This window comes from Hydractinia symbiolongicarpus, chromosome 8 (assembly GCF_029227915.1).
Source record: "Hydractinia symbiolongicarpus strain clone_291-10 chromosome 8, HSymV2.1, whole genome shotgun sequence".
Lineage (NCBI taxonomy): Eukaryota > Metazoa > Cnidaria > Hydrozoa > Anthoathecata > Hydractiniidae > Hydractinia > Hydractinia symbiolongicarpus.
Genome location: NC_079882.1, coordinates 5,884,294 through 5,905,283, shown reverse-complemented (window position 1 = coordinate 5,905,283; position 20,990 = coordinate 5,884,294). Strand labels below are relative to the sequence as shown.

Below are 20,990 nucleotides of genomic sequence, written 5' to 3'. Positions count from 1 at the left end.
ATTTTTGCAAAAACTTTGACTAAGATTTTTTATGACAATAGACTAGTGAGTAGAAACTGTTACAGCAGTTAAAAAAAATATATCTATTAGCATTTTCAATGCTATAATATGTATTGCTGTTTTTATTGCAGGAATTTTCTTTGGAAAAGGCAATGCAGCGCATGATGGAAGACTGGGATGAAATTGTATTCAATACAACACAATATCGTGATAGCGGAGTGCATATTTTAGCTGCGGTTGATGAAATACAGGCTATTCTTGATGATCAGATTGTAAAAACACAAACCATGAGAGGCTCGCCTTTTATCAAACCATTTGAAAATGAAATAAAAGTGAGTTTGAACATTACATTGAATTACCCATCGTGATACAGAAGTATATGCAATAAAACAGTTTAATTGATGATGGAGCTAATAAAATTTACTATTTTTACAGGGCTTAGTAGGAAAAGTGCAAAACTAAATAAAACTTTAAAAACAGTATTCATTCATACATAATATATTTTGGCTGAAATGTAGTTTTTTAAAACGAAATTTCATGTTGATAAACACGTTTTCATTTTGCATGGGAAACACTTAAGATAACAATGACAAATTTATACTTCTCGCAGAACTAATAAAAATCAGGTAAAAAATGAACATGCGTGTTACATTTGAATATATATGGCGTCATTCTTTTGAAGAGGTTTAAGACTGAGATTCGAAGCATAAGCCCATCATTAGCAATATTTTTAAAGTATAAACATAAAGTCTGGCATTAATTTTGCTCCAATTAAGAAATTTGTTTTTATGAGGCAAATTATGCTTACTTACATTTTCGTAGCATATAATGATGTTTTTTTTTATCAAACTATGATTTCTGTCTTTGTCTTTGTCCTTGTGCCTTGAGCTAACACGAAAAAACACACAGAATTTGAGAAAAATTTCAAGATCTGTGCAAACTTTAATTTCCTATGAAATCCTCTATGCAATTTTCCTCTCGTTTTGTACAACTAGGCTTGGGAAGACAGACTTCTTCGCATGCAAGAAACATTAGATGAGTGGTTAAAGGTAGGAAATTCAAAATCAACTTTATCTTTTAATCTTATGGTGACATCTTCAGTAAGCACTTGTTAAATTGTTTTATAGGTTCAAGCACAATGGCTGTATCTGGAACCTATATTTAGTTCTGAAGATATTATGCAACAAATGCCTGAAGAGGGTCGCAAATTTCAGGCAGTTGATCGTAACTGGAAGGATATCATGAAATTTGTGCTCAAAGATGCAAGGGTAAGTTTTAGAATATTGGAGTAGTGGAAATGTGTCGTAAAAAATATTTAATAGTCCATAGTCCATAGTTAAAAAATTTGTAGTAAAATACATGTTTTTTTATGATATGAAGCTTAAAGGGGAATCTTTTAGGCACATGCAAGCTTATTGCCGAGCCTAACACCACTATGCTATTTAAACTTGCCCTATGTATAATAAGACCTTTAGCTTTGCTGCTATTTTTTTGCAAGAGACAACGTTGTTGACAAATTTGTTTCTGCAATAAGCATAACGTAAGCATACTCCAAGATTATTGTGGTTCTCGCATAAGCATCACACAAAGATGTGGTATCTTTACCCTTTGAAAAATTAAAGTATTTAAAGGTTTTAAAACTAGCGAATTCACAAGTTTCTCCCATTAGGATATTTCAGTAATCTAAAAGACAGAGCAAAGTCGATTTTCAATGTCAATTCTTGTGAAGGGTTGTGATCAAATATCGTTGCTCCTGTCGCATATAAACATATTATTTGTGTTGATTGAATGGCATGCATGTTATAATATGGCTGTGTTATAGATCTTAACAGCAACATCGATGCCAGGCTTGTATGAAAAATTAATTGACAGTAATATCTTGTTGGATCAAATCAACAAAGGTTTGAATGCCTACTTGGAAAAGAAGCGATTGTTTTTTCCAAGGTAACGACACCAGCTGAATATTTATTTTAAAGCAATGCTTGATCATAAAACAATGAACGGAATTTGACTTACCAAAAAAGTTTAAGATATGGTTGTGTTAGTATGTGATAAAGGGTGGTCTCTTTTGGTAAACGAATGACTCTTTCTTATGAAAACAAAAGTATTTATGCATATATGAAGAAATATTCAGTTTTCAAGATAACGAGTTTTTCCTTGTCTGCTTGCCTGTCAGTTGATATGATTCTACCCATTAGTTTGATAAATTTGTGAAATGTTCAATATTTTTTTCATTTTATTTTGTAGGTTTTTCTTTTTGTCTAATGATGAAATGTTAGAAATATTATCTGAAACCAAAGACCCATATCGAGTACAACCACACATGAAGAAATGTTTTGAAGGAATTGCAAAACTTCAGTTTACTCAGACATTAGATATAACACATCTGTTTAGCAGCGAGGGAGAACAGGTTTGTTTTGCTTTCTTACTTGGTCTGATTGTGAAGTTAAGTTTTACATACAAAGTAAACTCACAATTTCAGCCTTTCTTATTCCATTTTTTCTCTTGGGCAAGAATGGCCAACGTGATACTTGCCTGCTTTGTTAACATGTCATTATTCGTTTCAGCAATTTCCGAGTGCTGTTATGAATCAGAAAGGCTGTATTTTTTTTACCTTCAGGTTTATTTAGTTATTGTGTATTTAATGCTGTTGAAACAAGAATAGAAATTGAAATATTCATAGAATCAATTAATTGATATTGCACCTCGATACCTAAAATTTATTATTTTAATGTTGAATTGTCTATTTAGATTGCTTTGAGTGAAATTATATCAACATCATCTGCAAGAGGAGCTGTAGAGAAATGGCTGCTACAAGTAAGTCGCCAGCCATACCTTTTCTTAGAAATTATGGACTAATTTTGATGCAATAGAGGATTGAAAAATTCCTCACTTTTGAATAATCCTAACCCATTCGTGTTTAAACCCTCAAGGCTAAAATCGGTTTTGTTGCTAAGCTCAATCATCGGATCATTTGCTGACTGATTTTTTTACTCTGATGGAGCTAAAATTATTTTTTTAGGTGCAAGATACCATGTTAGTCAGTATTAAAGACATCATTGAAAAAGCTGTTGAGGTAGATTGTATTCTTTTGTGATTGTCTGTTCCAGTTAGTAACTTAGTAGTCCTTTCACAATGCTAATTATTTTAGGCGTACAGTATTACACCTCGTAAAGAATGGGTAAAAGAATGGCCAGGTCAGGTAAGTTGAGAGCACGCACCTTATGAAACCCCCTTTGTAGGAATTAACTTTTAAATTGATTAGGAAACTATTTTTTTATTAACTGTTGTGAGTTTTTGATAACAAATTTGACCAAAACTAGCAAATTCACAAGTTTCTCCTATTAGGATATTTCAGTAATGAAGGGTCATGTAGTGAAGGGTCGTGATCAAATATCATGTTCGTTACTTTTTTAAATGCGACTTTCTTCTTCAACGTAGGTGGTGATATGTGTAAGTCAAATATTCTGGACACTTGAAGTTCACGAAGCAATTAGATCAGGCATGCACGGCCTCACAGATTATTATGAAAAATGTTCAAAGCAGGTAAAAATCTTTCTTGATGAATTTATTTAAAGACATAGTGAGTTTAACCACTTTAATAACCTTATTTATATCAGTAGGGATAGTTGATAGGTATATATCATAGTTTAAATGCATTATATATCTTTACTTTTAACAGAAATAAAAGCCTATATACGTTTACTACTTACATTCTCTTATGAAATCAGTAAAAAAAACCTCTGTACACCTGTCATATACCTCACTTAGTGTTTTTAGTGTTCTAGAACTCTTGAATATGTAGCAGTTGCTAATTTGTTTCTAGCTTGAAGAAATAGTCGAACTTGTCAGGGGCAAACTTACAAAACAGAATCGAACAACTCTTGGCGCATTGGTTGTCATTGATGTGCATGCTAGAGATGTGGTTGAGTTTATGGCTAACAATGGTACGAGCAAGAGTTTTTTTAATCAATTTTTCAAAAGATGAGTCATTTTGAAAAATACTCGTTGAACACCCAAGGTTTTTTAATGAGGATCGTTTTCATGAATCGTTGCTGGTTAATAAACCGTAACATACATACCAACTTTATTTTGATCAAGCTAGCATGCTTAATCATTCATCTTTAATTTACTAATTTTCTTTAGGAGTGCAATCAGAGAATGATTTTCAGTGGTTGTCACAGTTACGCTACTATTGGGAGGAAGCAAATTGTTATGTTAGAATCACTAATGCAACCGTCAATTATGCTTATGAATATCTTGGTAACTCAGGACGGTAAGAATGATTGCTGATATTAATATGCTACTTCCGTCTGCCTGTTTGTGGCACGCAATACCAAAATTGGGCAAATTTCCCAAGGCTTGGCAAATCCGTTTTCTAACCTACACAATAGAATCAATATAGATTTTTTTTTATTTTTGTTGTATATTAGCGTATCATCAAAATTTTTAAATCAATTATCTTTCCAATTCGTCTGTCTAAGGGGATTTTCAACGAGGCTTAGATCTTGTTTTGATTATTTTAACACACAAAATACCCTCAAAGTTTTTCTGCTCTTTTCATTACTATTTTTGCAGTAGTTTCTATCGATAAGAACAGTTCTGAAAATGTGCTGAAGATGACTAATCTTGATATGAACCCTGAGTATCCGTTGGGCGTGAAGCGCAATTTAGTCTGGCAAAAACGTTGTAAATTTGCTTTTTTTCCTTCACAGCTTGGTGATAACGCCATTGACTGACCGTTGTTACCGTACATTAGTAGGGGCTTTTCATTTAAACTTAAATGGTGCACCTGAAGGGCCTGCAGGTACAGGAAAAACAGAAACAACCAAGGTATCTTTATTTTTTTATTCTTTTCCACACCTTTCTCTAGTTTATATAATTAATGAAGTCAACAATTTTACACTAAATGCACTCATATATGACGTTTTTTGAGGCTAAGGAAGGTAAGAAAATGAAACTTCAACAGAAGCCCTCATTAGTGCAGTATTATATATACATATTTCCCCCTTTTTACCTTCTTACTTTCTACAAAGAATCCCCCCAATGTTGTTAAATTATTTGACTGCAAAACATATCTACTTTAAATCCATCAATTTTCACGATACAGTAAAAATGTATTAAATGTTTCAATTGCTAGTATTTTCATCATTTAACTCTATGAATAACTTTGTTTAGGATTTGGCAAAAGCACTTGCTATACTATGCGTTGTTTTTAATTGTTCTGATGGATTGGATTACTTACAAATGGGGAAGGTGAGAAGTTTATCATGCATTTTAAAGCAAATTGCTCCTTATGGCATAAACTCATTGTTAAAACCTATTATTTCCAGCCCTCACACTATGAATAAAAATGTGGTGAAAATGTCTTTTTAGGTCTTTCTAACACCTTGCAAAATGATTCTAAAGAAAATATCAAATCTTGAAAACCTTTAAATTTAATTTAAAACACTAAGAAAAATCTTGAAAAGTTAGGAGAACAATTACTTAGGGATAAAATTAAAATGTACAATGGTCTTTCTTCTGCGGTTCTATAGTTTTTTTTAGAAAGTATTACCTTTCTTTGTTGTCTAGTTTTTCAAAGGTTTGGCATCGTGTGGAGCATGGGCATGTTTCGATGAATTTAACCGTATCGAATTGGAAGTGTTATCTGTGGTTGCCCAGCAGGTTAGGAGTGCCACTGTATTTTGAAAAATATATTTTCATATGACAGAGCCCACAAACAGATTTCAATTCATGTTTTGTATTCACCTCTTTAGATCTTGTGCATTCAAAGGGCAGTTGCATCGAAACTTACTGAGTTTACATTCGAAGGAACAAAACTGAGTTTGAACCCGAACTGTTATGTTTGTATTACAATGAACCCTGGTTATGCTGGACGATCAGAATTGCCTGATAACTTGAAGGTATTGCAATCTTTTTTAAAAATAATATCTCCATAAAATGGAAATTAACATTTTCTATAGCAGAGAATTTAGAACTCCTGTTTCTTTTCAAGCATGTACTGTGTATTGATTAAAGGGTAAAGAACTGGTCTGTAAAAAACTGAAAATTAGAAATATTTTTAAAATGTATTATCGTCCATTATATTTCAGAATACAGTTGGTTAAAACTTTTTAGATCATAGACAATTGTCTTTGTTTGTACCTTTAAGTGATATTTTTTTTTTTAACTGTCAAGTACTATTAAAATTACCTAACCCAAATAGACCTAACTATTAAAAAAACACAAAAATAAAAATAAAGGTATTGGTTTTCCTAAGGATGCAAAAGAGATTGAAATTCGAAACTATTGTTTGGGGATCTGCGTTAAGTCATATGTAAAGAAAAAAAAATCAAATATATTTTCTTTGTTGCTCTTTTGCTTACCATGTGTGCTTTTCCCCAGGTGTTGTTTCGAACAGTGGCAATGATGGTTCCTGATTATGCGTTGATTGGTGAGATCATGCTATATTCATATGGTTTTGTAGACGCACGAAATCTGGCTGTCAAAATTGTCACTACTTATAAATTGTGTTCAGAACAGGTAACAGTACAAAAACGAATTTGTAGTTTGTAGATATTTTGTATGTTCCTTTGTTTTCAATCATATTGTTAAATATTAAATTATGAAGTCTGTGAATGATCTAAGCAAAACAAATAACTGCTTCCTTGTTAGGAGAAATGTGTTTTAAAGTTTTAATTTCTCTTTTGATGATAATTGGTAAAGATATGCTGAACAGTGCTATATTGATGTTGACCACGACTCTGGAGTCGATAAAAAAAAGAACAAGTTTGTTGATGTAAACGTTGTCATCTATTACTAACTTAGTTAGATAAATCACAATATCCAATTTTACATCACTAAAGATCCACTCAAAAATATACTGCATTAATTCAAGATTTTTTTTCTCATCAGAATTATAACAATTAATTCAGTAATGTGCGAAGCTTTCTTAATATTTGATGCGATGAAAAAAAAAAGCTATCTTTCTATTTTTAGCTATCCTCCCAATTTCATTACGACTATGGTATGAGAGCTGTAAAAGCTGTGTTGGCGGCTGCAGGGAACTTAAAGCTTAAATATCCTCACGATAACGAAGACGTGTTGTTGTTACGCTCTATCATGGATGTTAACAAACCCAAATTTCTTTCTCACGATATACCATTGTTCGAAGGGATTATCTCAGATTTGTTTCCTGGGATCACTCTACCGGAAGCTGACTATGTGACGTTCTTGCAAGCTGTTGAAGAGGTGGGTTTTAATTTCATAATGATAGAAGTTTTATTTTTTACCTGTTTTAATGCAGCCTTTCCTAATACGAATGTTAGAGGCATGGGATAAAATGTTTTTAATAAATTATAGCGTTATTGCCATTCAAATGTTTAACCCTCAACGCAATGTGACTGTAATTCTTTTAAGTGTATCCTTAAAAACAGTTGTTTCTCTTTTTTAATAAAGTAATTAAAAAATTTTTATTTTTATAGGTTAGTGCAAAAAGAAATGTACAGACAACTGACTTTTTTAAAGAAAAAATTATTCAAACGTACGAGATGATGATCGTCAGACATGGGTATGCACAAGATCCGACATGTTGGTTGCATTGTCGTACCATATTTGTTATTTTTCGTTTACATTTTCAAATAACAACTCAACTTCTTTTAACACCCCTTCTTTTTATGCTATAATTATCCATGAATATATTTAGTTATATATTTTCGCATACCTTTATCTTTTTTAGTTTCATGTTGGTCGGCGAACCTTTCGCAAGCAAAACGAGTGTGTTGTATGTTCTTGCCGATGCATTGAGTTTGTTATGTGGAAAAGGACACGAAGAAAATAAGGTAATTATACAAATAAATCCAAAACTCTACTACAAAACACACAGATATAAAATCATTCCATAAAACCTGTTACAAACTTGGAAACGCATTATTTTTACACACATTACGCGTTAATGCACACCATTGAAAATATGTTTTGTTTCTTTTTGCAGGTGTGGTATCGCATTGTTAATCCGAAATCTATTACAATGGGTCAATTATTTGGTCAATTCGATCCGGTCTCACATGAGGTACATCTAAATGGTTTCAATTTTTAATCCAGTGTAGTCTATCCCGTGTTAATTCATGGAGATAAATTTAAATGTTTTTGCAAAGATGCGAATGGAATTTATGTACTTATTAATTGTAATTAATTGACTTTTTTTTCCAGTGGACGGATGGTGTTTGTGCCAATACCTTTCGTGAATATGCATCTGATCAGACTGAGACAAGAAAATGGGTAATTTTTGACGGACCAATTGATGCATTGTGGATTGAAAATATGAATACAGTACTAGATGATAATAAGAAGGTGACTTATTTTATTGCAGTTTGTACTGTGAGAGATCAACCAATTAAATTACGATGTAGCTAAATGATCAATTTGGTTGTAGATTTCAATGCCCTCCCAAGGTATTTTGAGTAGTCTCGTCTTCGTTAACGTTTTAAAATCATTTTGTTCTGTTTAGCTGTGTCTTATGAGCGGTGAAATCATTCAGTTGTCGGAAGTGATGAGTTTGATATTTGAAGCAAACGATTTATCCCAAGCTTCGGTAAGTATAGTGATGTTTCTTCTCTCCAAATACATCAACATAAAGACATTCAGCGCAGCATCACTTGAAAGGAAAGCTCTCATACATTGCAACAATCTTAACCGAATACTCGCAGTTTTATACGTTTTATCAAAATTATTAGACAAACGATAAGTGGTTATTTACTATCGTTCCAAGGTACAACATAGGAGTATCACCATAAGCGACATGCAGCGAATCTTTATGGAGTTCCATACTTCTGTTTCGTTTTAAAAAGAAATATCCATGTAGACTATATAAACCATCATTGTTTTGTGTGGTCGTTGTTAACTATATGGTTTTCTGATAGTCCAATGATGTCAATTTTCCTTTCCATGTAGGTCGAGAGCGCTTCAAAATTAGCTATGTTACTTAGTCCTCCAGGAATGTTCTGGAGAACTAACTTGGATCCTTTTTGTTTACATAATGCCATGAGGTTGTCCTCAGGTCCAGGACATAATTTAATTTCACTAAATAGTAATAGTAACAACAGTATAACTAAAACTTTATCGTCTTGAGCGACACTAAACACGTCCGCTCTAGTTTCTGCCATCTTCTTCTGACGGAGTAAAGCGATAAAAGGAACCCTTGAGACACTTAAAACAGTAAAAACTAAAATTTCTGTTTGCACAAAAAACAATGATACCTGAGAAATTCCGTAGTTTAAACAAGTTGATAGTGTCACGCCCAAAGAACACTCCATTTGATATATAACATTTCTGATAACTCCTTTAATAGCGTATCTCTTATTTTAGCCTGCAACTGTCAGTCGCTGTGGTATGATATACTTGGAGCCATCGTCTCTAGGATGGAGACCTTTATTGCAATCTTGGATCAACACTCTTCCTGAAGTCATTAAAACTGGTTACGAGCAAGTTATCAAAGCGTTATTTGAATGGCTAGTACCTCCGCTGCTTTATTTCTTGAGAAAGAAATGCAAGGTATGTCTCTTTTGGAGTAATTGAGGCTTATTTTACTTTTAAAACTAAATCATTCAAAGGGAACTGTTTGTTTCTTTGTTTAAAACTAACGCAGGTTTTTCTATGTTTTACTACTGTAAATCTAGTTGGATATATATCCTTCCATTGTATATGTAAACAACACCTAAATTTTCAGACCTTGTAAATTGAGTAAATTTGGAGTCAAAAAAGACAGTTTGGAAATTAAAACCGGTATTGTAAAATGCTAACTTTGCCTGTTTGGAATCCACTAATAGTAACAAAGAAGAGACCACGTAATATTGTAAGAAAGAAACAAATGCTTTTGTGAGACACCTAAAGAGGGAAGTGTAATAAAAATGAAAGTAAGGTAAATAAGAATAAATAAAAATAAATATAAAAGTTAAATTACATTTGCGGTGGTTGTGAGCAGTGGTTAGCCCGCCAGACTCGCAATCATCAGATTATATAGCGGTTGCCACTCTGGTGCAAATTAAATGTAGCGTCATCGGCCAATTTGGAGCCATCTACCCACCACATACAAGCTTGTGTGGCAAGCGAAAAAGCTTGAGCAATGCTACGCATCTCTAGCGAGCAAATGTAATGAAATTGTAATCATGAGGATGAGGATGATGGGTGAACCTAATTTATGTTTTCCTGAATTAGAATAAATTTCATAAAAATATGTTAAACTTTAATTAGAAACTATCATAGCATAATTGAACCAGCCAATTGTTTAAGCAACTAAGGTGGTCATTTCGTTTCAGGAGTTTATTCCCACATCTGATAGCAATCTTGTCCATTCGTTGATGATGTTTATCGAAGTGTTAATGAAAGGTGTGAAAGAGGAAGAGAGTAAATACATCAAAACATGGCTTTGTGTAAGTAAAATTGCCGTCGTCCTTCCTGTCTTCAAATGAAGCCATGCTATGGCCTGGTGATCTGTTAAAAAGACTGGGTTGCCTTTTTGTTTTCAAATGAGGATATACTGTTCATCTAATGTTAATATTGCTTGTTTTTGTCATTAAAGGAAGCCGTTGCTTAAACATATATAATTTCTCTGTCATAGTCCTCATTTTTCTTTGGTGCTGTGTGGTCGATTGGTGCTACCTGTGATGCACCAGGCAGAGATAAATTTGATGTCTATTATAAGGAATTAATTTCTGGTAAAAACGAAGACCATCCTATTCCAACAGCGGTGGGAAAGATAGAATGTCCGATGCCTACTGATCACCCCGTCTACGATTACATGTTCGAGGTAAACATTTTTGTTCGTCGGTGTGTAGGAAATAAAACGTTAAAGGATAAAAATGGAGGTGAATATTATTTTTACGTTAAATGACACTTATCCAACTCAAAGCTAGGCGTTTATCAGGAATATTTTACTTCTCTATTCCCAAAGGTAATGTTGTTGTCACTTACAGAGTAAAACGAAGTATGTTGGTTACTAAAATTTTTAAATTGAGCTATTTACCGTTACATTTTCAAATATTTTTGCAGAGAAAAGGACGTGGAAATTGGGTATTATGGACCAAAACGATCACAAGTACATCTCTACCAAAGGGTAAAAAAATAAGCGACATAATTGTTCCCACCATGGATACTGCACGATATTCTCACTTAATGGAACTTTTGATAAAAAATAACAAACCATTGCTGTTTGTTGGACCAACTGGAACTGGCAAAAGTGTCTATATCAAGGACAAGTTGATGAATCATCTTTCTCAAAACGAATACGTACCAATGTTTGTCAATTTTTCTGCACAGACCTCTGCAAGCCAAACACAGGTTCGTTAGCTTGATAAGAAAGAAAAAAATAGATAACACGTTTTGGTTTGTGTCTTTGACTAAGTTTACCAAATAACATTTGTTTTGACTATTTTCTCAACTTTTTCTAGGACCTGATCATGTCTAAGCTGGACAAAAGAAGAAAAGGTGTATATGGTCCTCCTGTTGGTAAAAAGTGAGTACGATTAAATCTCTGCAGTTTAAACATTTTACATGAATTGTTTTTTTATTTTTACTGTATTTAGGTTTATTGTATTTGTTGATGATGTCAATATGCCGGCTAGAGAGCAGTATGGAGCCCAACCTCCCATCGAATTGTTGCGTCAGTTGTTAGATCATAGTGTATGGTAAGAAACCTTCATTTTGATGTTTTAGTATCATTTGGTCTGATAGTAATGTATTTGCAACTAGAACGTAAGTTTTCATAGATTTCATCCTCGATCTGGTCATACCATATAACAAAATAGTCTAAACCACTTATGCCCTATGCAGGACCCTCGTTGACATCAATAAGGCTAGACTGTTTCTCTATAAGTTGGTTATGTTTTATATGGTTAGCATCACAAATTTCATTAAGTATATCTTGCCAAATGCTTTCAAGAAGTACAAGGGCGGTTCTAGAGTTTTTAAAGCTTTTAATTGACTTACAGAAGTCCCTAAAATTCAGTGGTAATTGGACCGTCGACCTTTCAGGCTGGGAATGAGTTAACGATCCACCTAAGCACTGTAATGACTAATACCCTTGTGCCTTTGATTCATCCACGAAAAAAATTACACGAAGAGTTACATTTTTCCAAACCATCACTTTTAGGTACGACAAGAAAGACACTTCTAGAATTCAGCTTACTGACGTACAAGTCATCACCGCCATGGGTCCACCCGAAGGTGGGAAAAATCCTGTCACATCAAGATTTCTACGCCATTTCAATATTGTTAGCATTACCAAGTTTAGTGATGACACGATGACAAAGATATTTGGTAGCATTGTCAACCATTATTTTAGGGTAACGTATTTATCTTAGTTAGTTGGTTTGTTAGTATAAATGCTTGAAAATAAAATTAAGAAAAGTTTTATGAATAAAAAATTAATAACGAGCTTAACCATATCAATTTGTTTGATGATATTTTCTATTCCGTCACTGTTTTTATTGTAGTCGGATATCAGTGTCTCCTTATAACTTGGTTGCATTTTAGGAGAATAATTTCCCTGGAGAGTCATTTGGTATCGGGTCACAAATTGTGGCTGCGACTCTAGAGGTAAGGCGGCATTTTCATCAAAAATATCAAAATTAGTGTTGATTATGGTTGAGAATTCATTAAAACTCATTATCTGCCAGTTCTTTTATGTAATAATTTATTGGTAGCTTTGGATATTTCTTTGTAATGTTGTCTATCTCTTTTAGATGTTCAAACAATCTGTCAGCAACCTACTCCCCACTCCCGCGAAGTCTCACTACATCTTTAACCTTCGCGATTTCGCGCGTGTTGTGTATGGCGTCTTGTTGATCAAACCACAGTCTTTGTCAGATAAAAAAACACTGGTGCGATTGTGGGTACACGAAGTTTATCGTGTATTTTACGATCGTTTGGTTGACGATAATGACCGTAACTGGTTATTTAAGTAAGTGAGAATATTTTATGTTATCTTAGTTCTCTTCCCAACAGAAATTAGTTCGTTTTATCATTTAAAGTGCCGTCTAAATTATATTCCCTTTTATATTACCTTGCAGCTTCTGTATTAATTATAGAAAATCTTTACTCATCTTTACTTTATAGGTCTTTAAACAAAGTATTAAAAGATAACTTCAAAGAAGATTTTGAAAAACTTTTCAAACATCTCGCGACAGATAAAAAGGTATCACATCTATTTTAAACCCCTCCCGTTCAAACTGCTTTTGCGGAGACGAAAGAAGACAGTAAATTTGTGTACGTCCAGATAATTCATCCAATGTGTATTCAATATATCGAATGTTTTTGTAACAATGAGCATAATTTTTATTTTTAGTTGACTGATGATGATATGCGGAGTTTAATGTTTGGAGATTATTTGAATCCTGATGCAGTGAGTTATTCCTATCATCCAACACTTTTTGTTGCTTAAGTAATAATTCTTTTAATGCACTGATTTATAGCGCTTGAAAACAACTTTTTATTAGTTAACGAAAAGGAGATGAATTATAACTGGTTAATACTTTTGTTACAACAAAGTACTGAAAAACGTAGGAAAATTAAAACTATCAACATTCACACTCATTTTTTTTCAGCTTTACAATATCATGTCGCCATGTTTGAAGTAAAATGGTTTTCGCAAACGACATCGTCAATTACGCGAATTCACGTTTTTTAATAAATACATCTTGCGATAAGCACCTGTAGTCTGGCCTGTCTGTTGAAAATTTTTAACACATTTTTTTTTAATAAATTTTTAATTTTTAATAAATTCATACATTGCATTGTATGTAAAGTTTGTTTGAAAGTTTTCAATCCGCAATATTTTTAGATGGGTGAAGATCGTTTATATGAAGAGGTGACATCAATTGACGATCTCTACTCCACTGTCGAGACATGTCTTGAAGAATATAACCAAACACACAAAACGCAGATGAATCTAGTAATTTTCAGGCATGTAGTTCTAAATGCAAATATCTTTTCTGAAACATATCAATTTAATTTTAAACACTTTATTCGTAATACATTCAGACAATTTAGCGCACCTTAAAATTACAGAATCAGCTATGGCAACTCTGTTCAAGCTGTTTTTTCCTCTTTAGGTATGTACTGGAACACCTGTCAAGAATTAGTCGCGTCCTAAAGCAAAGTGGAGGCAATGCATTGCTGGTTGGTATGGGCGGTAGTGGTCGACAATCGTTGTGTCGGTTAGCTGCTGCCATATCGAATTTTAACGTGTTCCAACCGGAAATATCTAAAAGTTATGGCATGACCGAATGGAGAGAAGACTTGAAGGTAATAAAATTTATATGGAGAACGGTAAATCACTTCTACTAATATTGTATGCAATTCACTTAATTCGTTTTGTTGGTATAATAGGGAAATTTAGGTTTTAAAAAGTCAATATGCGAAAATATAATGTTCAAATTCATATTGTCAATTATTTGTTAACTTTTTCCTCTCTTCATAAAAAATAACATTTTCTTTTTTAGACTGTATATAGAAAGTAGACTGCTTTGGCCTGTTTTGCGCAGTTCTTTGTCTTTAATTTTTTGTAATAATCTAGAGTAAAAGTCAAATAGTATTCTATTTCCTGGTAAAAACTCCAGTAGCTTCAGATATTTCTAATTTATCTTTACCGTAGACATTGCTAAAATCAGCTGGTGGCCAAGGTAAACCAACCGTGTTTTTGCTGACAGACTCGCAGATTAAAGAGGAATCGTTTCTAGAAGATGTTGACAGTTTGTTGAACACTGGAGAAGTACCTAATCTGTTTGCTGTCGACGAGAAAGCTGAACTGATAGAAGTAATGTGTTATACAATATGTGAATACGCAATTCTTAAGTTACTTGGGACATTCTACAAAGAAATAATCCTAACTGCTCTGTTTTTATACACTAGGCTGTCCGTCCCATTGCTGTCGCTCAGGCTGATGACCGAAATGCAGAGTTTTCGCCGTTGGCGTTGTTTAATTTCTTCGTAAGTCGATGCAAAGACAATCTTCACATCATGTTATGCATGAGTCCAATTGGTGATGCATTTCGAAACAGGTTACGTCAGTTCCCATCGCTTATCAACTGTTGCACAATCGACTGGTTTCAGGTAAGTTAAAAATATTTTTTTTATTTTTCCAATGAGCGATACTTATTAAAATATTTAGCTTCGATATATGTTTCCCCTTTTTGACGCTCTGGATGCTGCTTCCGAACGTAATTCTTTAATGCAACTTGTGGCACTAATATAAATAACCCATCGGCGACCCAACTAATAGCTTCAAGAACTCTTGCAGTGGTTATAATCTCTCGTTAACACCTACACAGAATTCTACCCGCATGTTAATCAGGGAATATTAAAACAGCGATTTATCATTTTGTCGTTGTTCTGTTTAGCCATGGCCAGAGGATGCTTTGGAAATGGTGGCAAACAAGTTCTTAGAGAAGATCGAAATGAAGGAGAACGAACGGAAAAATGTCGTTCCTATCTGTAAAAGTTTTCATACAACTGCTTTGGAATTCTCTGCAAGGTATCATTTTCATATTAATACAGATTGGTGGTGCAACACCTTCTGTTGTTGAGGCCTGCCATTATGCACAAAAGTACACTAATTGGTACAATCTTCTCTAGATTCTTAGAAGAAGCCGGCCGACACAATTACGTAACTCCAACTTCGTACTTAGAGCTTATATCGGCATTTAAGAACCTTTTGACGCAGAAAAGAGATGAGGTAAGGGAGTAGTCACTAGAACAAAGTACATTTTAGATTTTTTTACTTGTATTTTTATTCAAAATATATGTTAAAAGTTGGGAATAAATCAAATACGGACATGTGGACATTTTTAAAGTAAATAAAAACCGTTCTTGTTTGTTTTTTAACGTTCTTTCATTAGCACTTCACCTCAATCTTTCGTTTTAGGTGTTGAAAAACAAAATGAGATACGAAGGTGGTTTGGAGAAGCTAGCTTTTGCATCTTCACAGGTAATAATTTTTTAACTTTCTTAGCGATTTTTTATTTCAATTTATTAAGCTGTCAAAACGAGTCCTGTCAAAATCTTGAGAATTTGTTCATCCCTCATTGCAGTGATTTCTTCATGTTAAATTAGAATTGATTTTGGATTGGTTAAAGGAACGTTTAAAAAAAACGTTCTGGCAATGTTTTTTCCATCCTTTATTTAAGGTCGCTGATATGCAAGTCGAGTTAGAAGAACTGCAACCCAAACTAGTTGTAGCGTCCGAAGAAAACGAAAAAATGATGAAGGTAATTTTAAATAAAGTGCTGAGAAGAGATAGCCTAATTGTAACTTTTTTGTTGAATTTTGTTTAAAGTAAACATGTGATATTTCAAAGTATTTTTATGTCAAACATATAGTATGCCCATGTTTTAAGATTATTGAAAAAGAGTCAGCTATCGCAGAAGAACAACGTGAGGTTGTGCGTGAAGACGAGGCTGTTGCAAATGAACAAGCTGGCGAATCACAAGCTTTAAAAGATGAATGCGAGGCTGAATTGGCCGAAGCTATTCCTGCCCTGGAAGCTGCCCTATCTGCTCTAAACACATTGAAGGTAGGTTCCTGGTGAGAGAGTAATGCCGGTAAATTTAACCTGAAACAATTTAACTAATAGAAGTTTTGAAAACAAACGCAGCCCCAAATATGTGGAAAATGTTTTTTAATATTAATGAAACAATAGAATTAATAGTATGTTTGTCTTGCCAGATCTTTTCGTTGCTGCATAAAATTTGTAAAACTATGTTACACAACAAAGTGTCCCGCCTCAATATGTTAGTAAATTTAATCTTTAGCCTGCTGACATTACCATTGTGAAGTCGATGAAGAATCCTCCTCCAGGTGTCAAACTTGTTATGTCAGCAATTTGCGTTATGAAGGACATCAAGCCTGACAAAGTGAACGATCCTTCTGGTTCAGGAAAGAAAATTCCAGAGTATTGGGGTCCGTCATTAAAATTGCTTGGTGACATGAACTTTTTGAACTCATTAAAAGAATACGATAAAGATAACATTCCAGTGAGTGTTTTTTTTGCAAGAACGGATTTGCAAAAGAATTATTGGCTCAACTGCTCGTATTTCTTTATTGTGGCAACTTTTACATGCCACTACGTGCCTCTTTTGAAACAAATGATCCGGATTTCTCTTACACTTTTTTCAAGGTTCACGTTATGAAGAAAATTAGAGCTGAATACATGACAAACCCTGAATTTGATCCAACCAAAGTACGAACAGCTTCTTCCGCCGCTGAAGGTTTGTGCAAGTGGGTTCAAGCTATGGAAATATATGATAGAGTAGCAAAGGTGGGTTTCACGTGTTCTGTACAATAATATGGCATTTTTTGCCATGACAATAATAACCAGAATCGTTTTTTAATGAAAAACCTGCAGTTATGTTGTTACTCTGTGATCTTTTAATAGGTCGTTGCTCCGAAAAAAATTAAATTGGCTGAAGCTGAAACTACACTTGCTGCAACAATGGAACTGTTAAACACGAAGAGGGCTGAATTAGCTGAAATCGAAGAAAAGGTTGCCACCTTGAAGCAGCAGTTTGAAGACATGACAGAAAAGAAGGCTCAATTGGAATATCAGGTAAGGTCGAGACATAGAATAGTTGGTATGAATGGAAGGAATTGCGTGATATTATTTATTAGTAAAAGGAGAAATAGTAATGGGTAACGTAAATAAATTTCCTTCTTCTTATTTCCGAATTTGTTTACCTGAAATTTCTTCTTCTATAGTGTACTTTTTGTTTAGCTTTATCAATTAAAAAAATCCATTGTTTTGTAGGTCGACCTATGTGCGAAGAAATTGGAGAGAGCTGAAAAATTGATTGGTGGTTTGGGAGGTGAAAAACATCGGTGGACTTCGGCAGCTATCAATTTGCAAGCAGTTTATGATAACTTAACTGGCGATGTTTTAGTGTCTTCTGGTGTGATCGCCTATTTAGGTGCATTTACCTCGGTGTTTCGCAAAGAATGTTTTGCAAAATGGACAAAGCTGTGCACGGTAATTTTCCAAATTCTTTCTCGTCATTTTAGTGACACTCGTTGCTCAATTTATTGCGTTTTTGCAAAGTTTACTGGTACCCATTTCTCTATGTCTGTTTTTTGATATAATGGTTTGCTTTTAAAATCAATATGATCGCTGTTGTGCAAAAGTGCTTGAATAATATTTGGCAATCATTTATTTATTTAAGCCTTTTATGATTCCATTATTTTTTAATTATGGAAAACATATTTTGAAAGGATGCCTTACCTTACCTTACTTCAAATGAACCAATCAGCACTCATTTCTCATTTCCCTTCATGTAGGATTTGGGTATACCTTGTTCACAAGATTTCTCGTTGAGCAAAATTCTTGGCGAACCAATCAAGATACGGGCATGGAACATCAATGGACTACCTACTGATAGCTTCTCTATCGATAATGGCGTCATTGTGGATAACTCAAGACGATGGTAAATTAAATAAAATTTTGTAGGAGTCATTCCGTTCAAGTCAGCATATAGCATCCAATGATGAAAACCCGGAATCTCTTTAGGCATTTTCAAATGTGTTTTTTCCTTATTAAATCTGATTACGGAAACTGTTGCTGAACTGTCTATTCTTATTTTATTTTAGGCCATTAATGATAGATCCTCAAGGGCAGGCGAATAAATGGGTGAAAAATTCAGAGAAGGATAACCAGTTATCGGTATGTATGCTGCACCCGTGGTTACCTAAAGCATTCTACGGTTGTTGAATATTATGTTCAGTATTTTATCGAGGACTCTTAAAGTACCGTGATCTTATATATAAACGGCACATTTTTATTTTTCTTCTCAGTGTCTAATACAGTCCTCTAGCGATCTAAGTTATTTTTTAATGGTCCTATAAAACTGTATGCTTATTTGAATAAAATATATTTGAAGAATATAATCTACTTTTAACAAGTGGAAAAGAACACAAACCTTGATACAAATAGCAGCAATTTTCAAAGAAACGCAGCTCAACTATGTCGTTCAAGCAACCACAAAAATTTCATACTAGAATAAAGGGTTTGAACTGAGCCTAACTGTTATTCATAGCATAAACTTATTTTGTTAGTAATTTTTAGCCTTAAGGGTTATGCTTATAGAAACCACGTGTATTCCCAGCAAGCAACGTCAAAAGTATTTTTATGTTACTGTCCATGCCTCTTCTCTTACCAGGTCGTTAAATTGTCTGATGGAGATTATATTAGAACGCTGGAAAACAGCATTCAGTTTGGTACTCCAGTGCTGATTGAAAATGTTGGCGAGGAATTGGATCCTTCTTTGGAGCCTCTGTTGTTGAAACAAGTTTTTAAACAAGGTAAGATATCAACGGGTGTGTTTGAGAGATGTAAAAACGGTTGCTATTCTTGCAATAATGACTTTCAACGAATATATTTTCCCTTGAATTGAGTTGTTACGAAATTAGAAACTTTGATTAAAGTTTATTTATTAGTCTAAAATACAAACTTTTTCCCTTGCCGGGATTCATGTTCTTTTCCCTTGCCTTGTTTAGTGGTGAATTTATCTTTAAAGCAGTCGTACTTCTTTAGGTGGTGTATTATGTATACGACTTGGTGAAAACGTAATCGAATATTCTGAAGATTTTAAACTCTACATCACAACGAAGTTGAGAAATCCACACTATCTTCCTGAGATCGCTACTAAGGTAACACTGGTGAATTTTATGATCACACCAGAAGGATTGGAAGATCAACTGTTGGGTATCGTTGTTGCGAAGGAAAGGTGCGATAGTTGATGTTTTATTGTCTCCTATTGCACTAACTTTTTGTTATTTTTGGCTGTTTTCGGATAGGGAAACATTTGAGTTTTAACTGAAGAAGGAAGCTTATTTTTAAAGGAAATTAACACTAAAAGTCAATTTATGCCAAAAATATCGGGATTTGAATAGCATACATAACTTATTTTTTCTTTGAATAATATAAATTATTCCTTACAATCCGCACTCTTTTTCAAAGACTTTAAAAAATAATTAGCTTTCCAAAATTTAAGTTGCAATTGGTGACTAAGAAAAAGACATCGATAGATAAAAATACTGGTTCACTACCGTTGGGTAGTCTAATTCAACCTCTTTCTAAAACACTTAGGAGCACTTTTCATGATTCCCTAGTCCTCAAAAGTTATGGCGCTCCAACTGTGCGGCTGTTTTTGCCCGACTTCCCGATCGTAGATATGATATATCCGTTGTCTAAGGGTTAAAATATTCAAATAATTTAAGATGTTGAATAACTTGAGGATACGAAATCATTTTAAGAAATACCAGGGGTGCCGTAAACCAATTCGAAAAAAAACCCTGAGTCGGCCAGTCAGCAATATTATTTGCTTTAGGTCATCTCATCATAGAAGAAAAAATGTGAAAAACTATGGCAACTATAAAACAATTTAACATAACAGTGTGACTTGCTAGTTAAAGACCTTGCATATAACCATGTTACATATATTGGGTTTTGTGATTATTTGTTAGGCATGCTTTTACATAGCAGTTTTTGCACCAATGCTGTTCTCTGATTATGTATATTCGACTTCACGATATATTTATGATTAAGTTTAACAAATCGTATCTTCACTATATGAAGTCTCATTGTCCTACTTTCCCGTCTTCGCGACTCTCTAATTTTTTAATAACAACGTGTTAACAATAAAAATGCAGTGTCAGCGATTGCTGTAAATTGACTCAGCGATTGTTTTTTAATAGAATCGGTTGGATTGCAGCAATAGATAATTTTACTGGTCATTATTTTCCCTGTTTGCATCTTAAAAAATTACCTGTTTTCTTTAGGCCTGAATTGGAAGAAGAGAGGCAAGCTTTAATTGTTCAAAGTGCGTCTAACAAAAAACAGCTTAAGGAAATTGAAGATAAAATTTTAGAGACGCTCTCCTCTTCAGAGGGTAACATACTGGAAGATGAAACAGCTATAAAGATTCTGGATTCATCCAAGGTCTCACATTCATCTTTTCAACAGTCTT

General features: G+C 33.8%; 1 protein-coding gene across 3 annotated transcripts in view; it reads left to right on the top strand.

The window, feature by feature from the left end:
- Positions 1-20,990, top strand: part of LOC130653931 (dynein axonemal heavy chain 12-like) — a 45,543-nt gene that overhangs the window by 18,227 nt on the left and 6,326 nt on the right. For all 3 annotated transcript variants that reach the window (XM_057456427.1, XM_057456426.1, XM_057456428.1), the window contains 51 exons: positions 132-332; positions 996-1,049; positions 1,128-1,268; positions 1,823-1,944; positions 2,248-2,410; positions 2,752-2,817; positions 3,023-3,076; positions 3,152-3,202; positions 3,442-3,546; positions 3,827-3,947; positions 4,147-4,276; positions 4,716-4,833; positions 5,179-5,256; positions 5,575-5,667; positions 5,760-5,906; positions 6,388-6,525; positions 6,982-7,233; positions 7,467-7,552; positions 7,721-7,823; positions 7,976-8,053; positions 8,194-8,334; positions 8,492-8,575; positions 9,349-9,534; positions 10,299-10,412; positions 10,601-10,789; positions 11,032-11,319; positions 11,430-11,494; positions 11,565-11,666; positions 12,131-12,323; positions 12,514-12,576; positions 12,723-12,940; positions 13,096-13,174; positions 13,325-13,381; positions 13,820-13,941; positions 14,091-14,283; positions 14,633-14,794; positions 14,890-15,090; positions 15,378-15,511; positions 15,613-15,712; positions 15,902-15,964; positions 16,164-16,244; positions 16,373-16,549; positions 16,788-17,009; positions 17,153-17,293; positions 17,411-17,581; positions 17,780-17,998; positions 18,304-18,449; positions 18,613-18,685; positions 19,182-19,323; positions 19,556-19,748; positions 20,803-20,962. In XM_057456427.1, coding sequence (XP_057312410.1) covers positions 132-332; positions 996-1,049; positions 1,128-1,268; positions 1,823-1,944; positions 2,248-2,410; positions 2,752-2,817; positions 3,023-3,076; positions 3,152-3,202; positions 3,442-3,546; positions 3,827-3,947; positions 4,147-4,276; positions 4,716-4,833; positions 5,179-5,256; positions 5,575-5,667; positions 5,760-5,906; positions 6,388-6,525; positions 6,982-7,233; positions 7,467-7,552; positions 7,721-7,823; positions 7,976-8,053; positions 8,194-8,334; positions 8,492-8,575; positions 9,349-9,534; positions 10,299-10,412; positions 10,601-10,789; positions 11,032-11,319; positions 11,430-11,494; positions 11,565-11,666; positions 12,131-12,323; positions 12,514-12,576; positions 12,723-12,940; positions 13,096-13,174; positions 13,325-13,381; positions 13,820-13,941; positions 14,091-14,283; positions 14,633-14,794; positions 14,890-15,090; positions 15,378-15,511; positions 15,613-15,712; positions 15,902-15,964; positions 16,164-16,244; positions 16,373-16,549; positions 16,788-17,009; positions 17,153-17,293; positions 17,411-17,581; positions 17,780-17,998; positions 18,304-18,449; positions 18,613-18,685; positions 19,182-19,323; positions 19,556-19,748; positions 20,803-20,962 — 6,780 coding nt within the window. The remainder of the gene's footprint in view (positions 1-131; positions 333-995; positions 1,050-1,127; positions 1,269-1,822; positions 1,945-2,247; positions 2,411-2,751; positions 2,818-3,022; positions 3,077-3,151; positions 3,203-3,441; positions 3,547-3,826; positions 3,948-4,146; positions 4,277-4,715; positions 4,834-5,178; positions 5,257-5,574; positions 5,668-5,759; positions 5,907-6,387; positions 6,526-6,981; positions 7,234-7,466; positions 7,553-7,720; positions 7,824-7,975; positions 8,054-8,193; positions 8,335-8,491; positions 8,576-9,348; positions 9,535-10,298; positions 10,413-10,600; positions 10,790-11,031; positions 11,320-11,429; positions 11,495-11,564; positions 11,667-12,130; positions 12,324-12,513; positions 12,577-12,722; positions 12,941-13,095; positions 13,175-13,324; positions 13,382-13,819; positions 13,942-14,090; positions 14,284-14,632; positions 14,795-14,889; positions 15,091-15,377; positions 15,512-15,612; positions 15,713-15,901; positions 15,965-16,163; positions 16,245-16,372; positions 16,550-16,787; positions 17,010-17,152; positions 17,294-17,410; positions 17,582-17,779; positions 17,999-18,303; positions 18,450-18,612; positions 18,686-19,181; positions 19,324-19,555; positions 19,749-20,802; positions 20,963-20,990) is intronic.